The sequence below is a fragment of the Phyllostomus hastatus genome, unplaced genomic scaffold, assembly GCF_019186645.2.
Source record: "Phyllostomus hastatus isolate PE091 unplaced genomic scaffold, TTU_PhHast_1.1 phas_scaffold_78, whole genome shotgun sequence".
NCBI lineage: Eukaryota > Metazoa > Chordata > Mammalia > Chiroptera > Phyllostomidae > Phyllostomus > Phyllostomus hastatus.
Genome location: NW_025334041.1, coordinates 13,640,326 through 13,651,564, shown reverse-complemented (window position 1 = coordinate 13,651,564; position 11,239 = coordinate 13,640,326). Strand labels below are relative to the sequence as shown.

Below are 11,239 nucleotides of genomic sequence, written 5' to 3'. Positions count from 1 at the left end.
TGATTGGCTGCCCTGAGAGGCCCGGGCACAACGCAAGTCACGACGCAGAAATGCTCTGATTAACGCCCCAGAACATCAAAAGCAGATCCGTGTCTCCAGACAGAGCCTTAAATCCCATTTCCAGCAGACTGCGTGCAGTCACGGCCAACTGCCCTTCCATCGATTTGCGCAGTAAATGTCTATTGACTGCCCTTTGCATCCCAGCTATCGGCTCGGTGCTGGAGGCAGAGCACGCACCGAGATCCATCCGCACGCAACATACTCGCAGCAGAAGAGAACAAGTAATTGGCAAACGTCTTAAAATGCCTTAATATATAATCTAGTGTCAGATGGTGATGGGTGCTATGAAGAGAAATAAAGCTGGGAATGGGGTGGAGGTGGGGGCGGGGAATGTCTTCTTAGCATGGCCAGGGGGAGGCCGCCGGGGGAGGCCGTCGTGAGCAAGGCTCTGCAGGGGGAAGAGAACTCTGAGCAGGACCGGCCCGAAGGCCCGCATGGTAGGTCATGGCACTGTAGGAAACCACTGAGGCTGCAGTGCAGTGAGCGGACTGCAGGGTCATAGAAGGCCGAGTAGGGGAGATAACCAGAAGCCGGGTCAGGGAGGCCCTGGGCCGGCCGTGGTAAGACGTTTGGATGTCATTTGTAGTGACATGGAAGCCGTTGGAACGTTTTGAGCAGGGAAGCAACTTCATCTGGTCTGCTTTGTTTGGGACTCTCTGTGCTTCCCTGGACGTGTGTGTCTTTACCCTTCACCAAGTTAGGGAAGTTTTCAGTCATTATTTCCTCAAATAGGTTCTCAGTTCCTTGCTCGCTCTCTTCTTTTTCTGGTACCCCTGATGCAGATGTTGTTAAGCATGACGTTGTCCCAGAGGTCCCTTAAACTATCCTTGTTTTTTTAAAGTTTTTTTTTCTTTTTGCTGCTTTGATTTAGTGGTTTCTGCTACCTTGTCTTCCAAATCTTTGAATCAGTCCTGTGCTTCATCTAATCTCCCGTGGATTCCTTCTAGCATATACTTCATATTCGTTATTGTCTTCTTTATTTCTGACTGATTCTTTTTTTTTTTTTGGCGTACTACCTCTGTGTTGACGTTCTCGCTGAGTTCATCCATTCTTCCCCTAAGTTCCTTATGCATCCTTGTAGATGGTGTTTTGAACTCTGTACCTGGTAGACTGCTTGCTTCCATTTCATGTGGTTCTGTTTCTGGAGATTTCCCCTATTCTTTCATTCGGGACTTGTTTCTGTGTCTCCCCCGTTTGGCTTCCACTCTGTGTTTGTTTCTAGGTATTAGCGAGACCTGCTCTGTCTCCCGGTCTTGGCAGAGTGGCTTTATGTAGTAGGTGTCCTTTGGGGCCCAGTGGCCCAGTCTCCCTGACCCACTGAGCAGGTGCTCTGGGAGTGTCCCTAGTGTGCCCCCCTGTTGCAGTTGAGCCTTGATTGCTGTTGGCACATGGGTGGGTGGGATTGACTCTCAGGCTGGCTGCTGCTACGAGGGGGCTGACCACACGGAGCAAGATTTGCCACAACAGAGTCTGGTTCCTGCCAAGACCTCCCTTTGGGTGTGTCATGTGTGTTCTGAATCCTGCCCTTAGGTGTGTTGGTTCTGGGGACTCTTGGGGTGGACTCTGGTGCAGGTCAATGTCAGACACTGCCTGTGAAGGGCCCTGGTCTACCTGTTACCAGCTACAAAGTGACTTCCGGTTTGTAGCTGCCTGTGCTGGGCCTGCATGCGTGTGGGAGGGGCCATGCTGTGAACAGAGGCCAGCTGTCTGCAGTACCAGGCTCTATCAGCAAAAGACCCAAGGCGCCCAGAGAGACACTGCCACCTGCTGGCTGCTTGTAAGACCTGGATGCTAAAAGAGCCTCAGGCAGTGCATTGGGTGAGGCAGGATATTAGGGAGTCACCAGGGCAGGGCAAGTGGTGTTCACCAGCCTGATACAGATTCAGATCTGGTGCCAGCACTGGGTCTGAAGACACTCAGCAAAAGTCTCGGGATATAGCGAGGCCAACTGCCACCTGCCTGGGCCTGCAGAATTCTGCAGTGGGCCCAGGTCTGAGGGCGGAGTCATTGGAGTTCACAGGTAATGCAGATTTGGATTGGGTCAGGTGGGCAAAAGGCTCAGTACAAGACACTGGTGGCCGTCCCTCCAGCCCTCACCCTGAAGCCACACAACTCAGTTTCTCCTTATATGTCTCTGGCACCCGCCCCCAAAACACTCCCCCACAAGCCACTGTTCCTCCTCCGAAGTTCAAGATCAGTGCCTGCGACCGAGAGTTTGTGTGCTCCTCCTTTAAGAGGACTCCTGGGCGTCCAGCAGCCTTCTGTCTCACCATGAGAGGTGGAATCCCTGCTGATTTTCACAGCCACATGTTATGCAGCTTCCTCTTGCTGTCAGTGGCGCTCTGGGCTGGGGAGCCTGGCGTGGGGCTGAGACCCCCTCCTCCTCAGAGGGGACCTCGGCAGCTGAGCTATCCTTCCAGATTCTTCCCACCCACATGCGGGTGCAGGGTCAGCCCGTTTTGTCTCCTCCCCCCTGCCAGTCTCAATGTGGCTTTTCTTTATAGTCCTAGTTATAGGACTTCTGTTCAGCTAGTCTTCAGATGGTTATCCAGGTTAATTGTTCTATAATTTAGTGGTAAGTGCACTGTCTCCCTACTCCATCATCTTTACCAGATCCCTTGCAATAAATTTTTATGTTTAATTTTTGTATACAGTCTTCAATCTGTCCCTTAAAAAAAAATCTGCAACAGCAGGAAAAGGACTAAATTGGACCGCGGTGGGCCTGAGTAATTCAAGTTTCAATAGCGACACCTGCTGGCAGTAAGTAGCACCAGCCGAATTCCTGACAGAGCCCAGTTTCCCTTTTTCTCTCCCTCAGGTGCCAGTGTCCAGAATGAACTTTTGTATTGAATGCGCATCCCAAAAGGTCTAGGAGTCATCTGAGTAGGGAGGGCCCCAGAGAAGGGAAAAATTTATTTTACTGGTGGGTGGGATGGGGACCCAGAGTCATAATTTAATTTTGGTAAGAAGGATAAACTATTCATTCTCTGAAGTAAAAAGCTCTTTGGATAAGTAGAGGGGGTTGGGTTCTCCCTGGAATTTTCTGAGCAGCGGCTTGGACTGTTACAAACAATTCTTTTGCTGTATAATCTGAGAGGAAGGTTGGAATGGACGCTGGCCCACAGAGGGTCTCACCATATCACTTTGAACTGCAGAACAAAGGCAGCGGCAGGTGGGTTCACTTCCAATGAATTTTGGTTGGCCCTTCATGTAGACCCACTCCCAAGACCCCTAAAGAAGCGCCATGGTCAATGTTAAAGACAGATTACAATTTCATCTGTTCTGCCCAGAGCTTGATGCTACTGGAGATCCTTAGGATCCGACAGTCTCCAGAGGCAGCTCGTGCAATCCCACCAGTGTCTTCATTTTAAATAAAGAATATGCTGTGCAAGTCAGTGGAAACATCCAAAATGGTAAAGGGAGAAGCTCACACCACTGAAACAATGTTTCTACCCTGAAGTGGTTATCGTAACAATAGCATAAAAGGTCAGCATCATATGGGAATGTCACCTGGATTAGAAGGCGGATAAACTTTATGAGCTGGGCTTGCACATCGCCTTCCCAGTTGGAGTCTGAGGCAAAGGAAACACCAAGCACAGTGCTGACAACCCTCTAGATTCGCAGTAGTTTGGTCTTCAAGATCTTTGTGGAAATAGAATTCGCCTCCTATTCCAGTCTGGTGTGTATTTTTGTATTAGCTTCATTCTGGGCTCTGTTCAATGTGTGGGGAAAGATTTAGGCTTCACTGGACACTGGGCATTGTCTGTATTCTAGCAGACACCCCTCTGGGGTCATCTGATTCCAACTGTGTCTCGGTGAAGTGTACATAATAATAATTATGGTGTGTAGACCTGCAAATTCTGTCCTGTTGAGTAGATGTTTAATTGACTTCCTTCTCCTACAGTGAAAGGGACCAGTTTTGCCTCTATTTTTAAATTCATATCAATATTCCTGAGCTATAAATATGTCTATTTTTCAACTTCTACCTAAACTGTTTATCAATTTCCTCATTAACAAAAATCTTTGACATATTTTCACTTTGCTATCTGCATTTATGGCATGAGTCTACCCTATTTGAAAATTATCATTTTTGAAATTATCAAATTATTTTTAAAATAATCTTTTTGAAAATAATTATATATAATATAAATATATAATATATAAAATAAATATATAAATGTATATAATATATATTTATATATATATTTAGTTGTTACCTACTATTTCTATTACTTTACTATATTTTGCCTAACTTTTAAGTTGCCTTAAATTCTTTCTGAAATAAGCTGGGTGGGGCATGAATGAACAAACAGTATTTAATAACCAAAATGTTTAGGTGATATCTAAAGTTCTTTCTTTGGTATTTTATGCAGCTGGAAACAGGAAGGTCAGAAGTACAACTTCTCTCACATAACTTCTTTTATTGATATAAAACATACATAGCATAAAATTCACCAGTTTAATCTCTTTTAAGACATATGCTTTCTTACAAGCAGAATATAAGATTTCCCTGAGAAAATACAATAATCTCAGAAAACAGCAATGTCTTAGCCACGTGCCAGGTGCAGAATTTAACCCACCCCGGGCCCTCACTTGCCACCAGGGACCTCCGCCAGCTGGCCCAGTTACATGGTCTGGAACAAAGTGTGTTCACAACATGTTGCCCTGGCGTGGAGGGCCTGGGCTATACCACTTCCTACTGTCACTGTTAGAAACCCCCAATCCTTGATGTAAGTAAATTTTTGAAAAGAAAATCCAGTAATGAAATTCCTTGTAATTACCATGCCACCTACATCTACAGTTAATCAGGGAAGAAAAACAATCAGAGGAATCAATACAGGGATTTGTGAGGCCGGCTGACTCGGGCAGCATTTGCTTGAGGAAGCCGAACACGTGGGGAGAGGAGGACTAGTCTGAAATTGGTGAGGTTCCTAATCATCTGGATAGCACAAGACACTAGAGTGAGTGGTTTTATAAAAGAGCTTAGAGAGGTGGCTCCTTTTTTTTTTTTCATTCAAGAACAATGAACTGAAAGCTGCTTTTTCATTCATTTAATACTTAAATGACTCACTGGGGGTAAAGGCAAGCTACCCTCCGCTGGGGGGACCGCCGGGAGCTTGGCCACCCTGGGCCCTGACCATCCCTGGAGGGCAGGCAGAGGGCATCAGCTTGTCGGCACGCCTCTGGCCCGAGTCAGGAAGCTCTCTGCCTCGGCAGGCAGTGCCATCTGCAGCCCCTCCACAGGGAGCCCTGGGACTGCAGGGCCCGAGCCCTCACCGAAATCACATCGTTAGACCCTCTGGTGTGGCCCAAGGCCCCCAGGTAAGCAAAGACACTCTTATCAGGTAGGACATTTCAGGGGTCTAGAGCAGGGGTGTCAAACTCATTTTCACCAGGGACCACAACAGCCTCATGGTTGCCTTCAAAGGGCCGAATGTCATTTTAGGACTGTATACATGTAAATGCTCCTTAACTAGGGACAAGGAGCTCTACATTTGGCCCCTTGAAGGTAACCATGAGGCTGATGTGATGCCTGGTGAAAATGAGTTTGACGCCCACCCCTGGCCTAGAGATCAGGAAACAGCGGCAAAGGCCAGACCGTTGGGTGAGGTTAATCCTTTACTACATACACTGAGTGCTCCCAAAGTGCTCCTCAGAGGGAAATTCTCCCACCGCTTCTGTTCAGTCTGTCCTAGTCCTTAGGCTGCCATCCCTCTGCTCGCTGGACTTAGCCAGTGTTTGGATTATTGAACAGCTGGTTTCCGAGTAACGAGTGACCTGAGTTAAGAATGTTTTACTTGGAGTTCGCTGCAGAGGTACCGCCTGAGACAAGGGCTTCCAGGGAGATGGTTTCTTTTGGGAAGTGGTCCCAAAGCGGAGGGGAGGGGAGGGACTGGGAAGAGTGAAGCAGGTAAGGAAGGAAAGCAGTACAAGCATATGTTATCAAGACGACCACCATCATAGGAATTGAGACTTTGGGACCCTGTTAGGGACTCTCCACGGAGCTGGGTGGAGCGTGCCTCTGGGTCATCTGCCCTGGAAATGGAAGGAGGCTGCCGCGCTCCTGCACCGCCTGCTGTCCTCTTTGGGGATGGCTGCTCTCTGGAGCGTTAACGCCACTGTGCCCCCAGATCTGCCAAGTGTCAGGATGTCTGCGTGGTTCACAGGCGGTTCTGTGACACAGGCTGACACCACCCAAAGGGGACAGCTGCAGCCCCTCTGGGACACACCTAAAGGACAGTGGTGACAGTAAATTCTCCCATCATACAGAACTTCAGACAGTTCACTCGCCTGGAAGGAGACCTATAATTATATACCAGTGGTGGCCAATGGCATCGCTGGGTGGTCAGGACTGGGAAGGAATGTGATTGCTGAACTGGTAACAAAGAAATCTGAGGAAGGAGTATGTGCACAGACCTCACAGAGCGGGCCAAGTACACGAAGACGTTTGTGCCCCGTGTGAATGCCCACCACAGGCTGAGCTCCACAGACAGGGACTCGGGTAATCAGTGGACAGGATGGTCCTTCCTGTGCACACCAGCCAGGCTCTTTCTCCAGCCACCCCTGCTCTCACCCAGGGGGTGCACAAACAACGTGGCCGTGGTGGCAGGGATGAGGTCACCCGTGGTTTCCGCTACACAGACTCCCACTCACCGGGGCCTAACTGGCTTTGGTCACTGCTGGTGCCTTATCTGCCCACAGCAGAGACCAGCGCTGAGCCCCTCCATTTCCCAGATGATCAGCCAACTGCGTGCCTGGCGGCGGGTTGATTGCACTGGACCGCTTCCGTCATGGAAGGGGCAACGCTTTGTTTTTACTGGAATAAACCCTTAGTGTGGAGCCTGATTTACCTTCCCTGGGAACAGTGCTGCTGCCAGAACTGCTCTCTGTGGACGCACAAGACGCCTTACCCACTGTTGCATATCCTGCACGGCCCTGCTTCGGATCAGTGACGTCAGTTCACAGCGAAAGCGGTGTGGCCACGGGCTCACATTCATGGAATTCACGGTCTCGCCCTGTCTCCAACCACGCTGAAGCAGCCGGCCTCACAGGACGGTGAAAGGGCTTGTGAAGACTCTGTCACAGCAGCCAGCACGGCGGCAATACTTTGCAGGAGCGGGGCAGGCGTCCTCAGAAGGATCCGTCAGCTCCAACTCAGCATCCAACACGAGGTGCGGTTCACCATAGCTGGGGCCCATGGGGCCGGGAATCAGGGGAGCAGCACCCCTCACTGGGACCCCTGCTAGTGACTCACTAGCAGAATTCTGCTTCCTGTTCCCACAACTCCTTGCCCCCCAATCCTAGAGGCCTTAGCTCCAGAGGGAGGAATGTTGCCACCAGGAGACACAACGACGACTGCACTCAACTGAAAGCTGAGGTGGCCACCTGGTCACTCTGGCCTCCTCAGGCCTCTGAGCCACCAGGTGAGAATGAGAGTTATGGTGTCGGCTGTGGTGACTGATCGTGACTACCAACGGCAGACTGGACTGCCCGTCCACAGTGGAAGTGAGGAGCACATCTGAAATACAGGAGGCCCCCTGGGGATCTCCTAGGGCATCTCCTAGTGCTACACCGCCCTATGATTAAGGTCGATGGAAAGTCACAGCCCGATCCAGGCAGGATGAGTGAGAGCCCAGGCCCCCTCCGAGTAAAGAACCACAGCCAGCTGAGGTGCGGGCTGAAGACTCAGCCATCGCAGAGCCGGGAGCACAAGACGGTAGTTGTGATGCCAGCTACGAGCTCAGGAAGAGTTACGGAAACAAGGACTTACAATGGCCACAAATTTTGTTATAAACTTGTTTGTGTGTCTATACCTATATTAAGCAAATATCTTTGTTTTCTTTCTCCTTGCTTCCTTATTGCATCGTGTAAGATGCACAGACTTCATGGCAGTATGGTCATGCGCCATGTAACAGAAGGGTACCTGGAAATCCGCATACGTGTGATTCAAGTTCACTGAATACTGCCTGAGGGTTTCCCCACAGGTTTCAGCAAAGCACATTCCTGTGTATGAGAGGGCTGGTTCCCTGGAGAGGACTTCTTTCCTCAAAGGTGGTTTGGAGGACAAGCAAGACTCATAAATGATCTCTTTGGCACAAATGCCTTAGAAGAGGAAGGATAAAAAATGGAAATAGCACGGGATTCGGGGCTCACTGTTGTGTGACATTAAGGAAAACGTTCTGCCTCTCTCGCTACGTCTCACTTCCCCACAGAGAAGACTCCCTACTGAATCCTCCGGAGCCCACCTCCTGGGCGTCCTGCGCCATCACCATCGCTCACGAATGTGTGATCTGGAGCAAATGCGCCTCCGTGTGCCTCGGTTTCACTGCCTGTTTGATAACAGTAACAATGATTCAGGTTACCACGTGTCCTGGTTTGCCGGGGACAGTCCTGGCTGATGGTGGTGGTTCTGCTGTCATTATCAGCCGTGTCCTGGTTGCAGTGACAAACACAGGCTCACTCCAATAATAGGAGCTGTACGTTGCGGGGTGGCTGAGAGTATTGTTCGTTATTACGTACAAGGTGTTTCAGCCGGTCAGCCATGCTCCTATTCGCCCTTTCGGTGCATTTCAGTGCCCGCTATGCTCCGGGCACTTTCCTAGGGGCCAGGCTCTGTGAGAAACTGGGCAGACGCCCGGGGCCTGGGGCCTGGCACAGTGGTTAAGTGCACGGGCTCGGATGCCAGACAGCACGGGCATGAATCCTGGCCCTGCTCTCCGTGTGACCTGGAGCAAGTCATTGGAGTTCACACCCGTCCTGTGGCTCCTTGTGAAGATGGAATGGGTTCATACTTGCAAAGCACTGGGACCAATACCTGGTGCACAGTAAGTGCTACATAAATATCCATCACACAAAATAAACGAATTTTCATTCTAAATGTTAGGAAGATTGGATGCATCGGTGTATGCAATGGTTGCATGCATTTACACCAGAGATTTGCCTTTTTGAAACTGAAGTTGTTCATGCTGGTGGTCTTCCCAAAACAAAGGAAGCCTCCTCCAGAGGGGGCGTGGGGGCTCCTCTGCTTCCAGAGCCAGAGGCCTCCCAGGAATTTTAGGGGGCATTTTTTTCCTAATTAAAAAAAATGACAGTCCCCTCATAGTCTCACAACCACCATAGAAAGTAGTTATTGTTACCACGGTTCTTGTAAGGAAACTGAGGCTCAAAGAACCTCCCGGGGCACAAAGCTTTGGTCTTTCTGGTCAAGTATTTATCAAAGGTGTTAAAGTGCGTGTGGCATTGCAGTGTTCCTGAGGGGACAGCAAGAGAACTTCCCTCGCCACATGAGGCCAGAACAAGTCGGAAAAACACATTATCAAAGCCAACTCGAAGAAGCGAGATCGTTCCATTCCTGGAGACAGAAAAGTCAAAATCAGTGAAACCTTAACTGGAAGGCAGGCAGCCTAGCGCCGCGGACCACAGATAGAAAATGACGCTGAGGGGGAGAGCAGAGACCGGGGAGCCAGCCCTCATCTCCCGTGGGCTGGGACAGCACTCCCACCGGCTGTGCACCTGCAGCCTGACTCTGTCTGTCCACCCACCAGCTCCCAGGCTTCGACAGGCGTGGCCCATCACTGCTTCCAACACCCATAAGCACAGGAACGCTTCCTTTTATGTCAAGAGACTCCAAACATTTCAAATGGCTAATGCATGTGGGTCTAATTCCGGCCTCGCCGGCGGAAGGCCGAGCGCACTGACAACCGTTCGCTGTAATGTACGCGCATCCGTGCACTTAGCGACGCTTCCGCCCTCACCTCTCAGAACGTGCAGAATGTGCTGCTAACTATCCTAATCCTTTTTACTCTGAGTGCCTTTCTCCCTGTGGAGCCTGGCTCCAGGGAGAGTGCTCTCCTCTAATGGCCTATTTTTAAGGGTCTCCTTGAGACAGGAGATGACAGGTAGGCTTTAAATCTAATGACATCAGAGCCGGTCCCCATTTTAAACATTTCCAATACGCGCAGAAAGAGGCCCGGAACAACGGACTAGCCTCACCTTTGGTTTCTCGGGGGGGCCTGGGGAATTCCGATTGCGGAGATGCCCTTCTAACTCGGGGTGGGCTGCAGCTGCGGATGGCGCATCCAACTGGGGGCTGATGGCCCTGACGCAGGTCACAAGCCTTTGTGACCCATCTCCCAGTCTCCTCTGGGTGTCTGTTTTCCACAGATCCAGAAGGAGAAGCATAAAGAGCGAAGACGGCAAAAGTCTCAGAACTGTTAAACAGAGGGAAAAAAAACATCCTCTTTAAATATTCATCATTTTCAATGTATAATTTTTAAGGATGCAGTGATGTTGCTTGACAGCTCTCACGAGGAAAACCTCCTTTCCTGTCTCGATTCTGTTCCCGAACTTCTCTTAGCTGAAGTCAGAGGTGAGCGCACGCCCGACTCCAGCCCCACTGGTCGCCCACGGCAGAGGCGTTCCAGAGGCCCCACTGCCAGCGCTGCTGTCTCGGCCTCCCGCTGCCCTCACCGACCACCACGGGGACGATCCGGGGCCCGCGGAGCCGCCGCCCGCACCCACCCTGCCGTCAGCCTCGCAGCCCTGGTCACGGCGCTTTGTTGGCCTTCTTGGCCTGAGGGCCCGACCCGCAAGCCCTGATGCCTGCACCTGCAGCCGAGGTTCCTGAGCCTCCCGCGGTGGGGACCCTGCTGCCCCGCCGCCGCCCTCCCCCTCCCGAGTGCACCAGAACCGCCACCCAGAACGCGAGGCCGCCCTCAACAAACACATAGACCCGGAGCTCCCCGCCTTCTACGTGTACCTGTCCACGGCCTTCTGCCTCGGCCGCCAGGAAGTGCCCTTGAAGCGCTTCGCTGCCTTCTGGTTGAGGCAGCGGAGGGAGGAATGGGAGCAGGCCCAGGTGCTGATGCGGCTGCAGAACCAGCGAGGGGAGCGCGCCCGCCTGGGCGGTATCCCCAGGCCTGACCGATGCCGCTGGGAGAGCGGCCAGAGGGCCATGAAGTCCGCCTTGCACATAGAGAGGATGGTGAGCCAGGGCCTGCCCAATCTATCCGCCCCCCCCCCCTCTACCACCAAGAACGACGCCCACCTGTATGATTTCCTGGAGCATCACCACCTGCGCCAGGATGCGAAGTTCATCAGAAACTTGGCAGCCAGTATCATCATCAGCCCGAGCAAGCTGGGGGCCACGGAATCCAGCCTGGCAGAGCTACCTCTTTGA

The 11,239-nt window shown here is 51.3% G+C and overlaps 1 protein-coding gene across 1 annotated transcript; it reads left to right on the top strand.

The window, feature by feature from the left end:
- Positions 1 to 403: 403 nt before the first annotated feature.
- LOC123811093 (ferritin heavy chain-like) lies at positions 404 to 11,239 on the top strand. Its single transcript, XM_045827029.1, has 2 exons — positions 404 to 497; positions 10,740 to 11,239. The coding sequence occupies exons 1-2, from the start codon at positions 404 to 406 to the stop codon at positions 11,237 to 11,239; spliced, it is 594 nt and encodes a 197-aa protein (XP_045682985.1).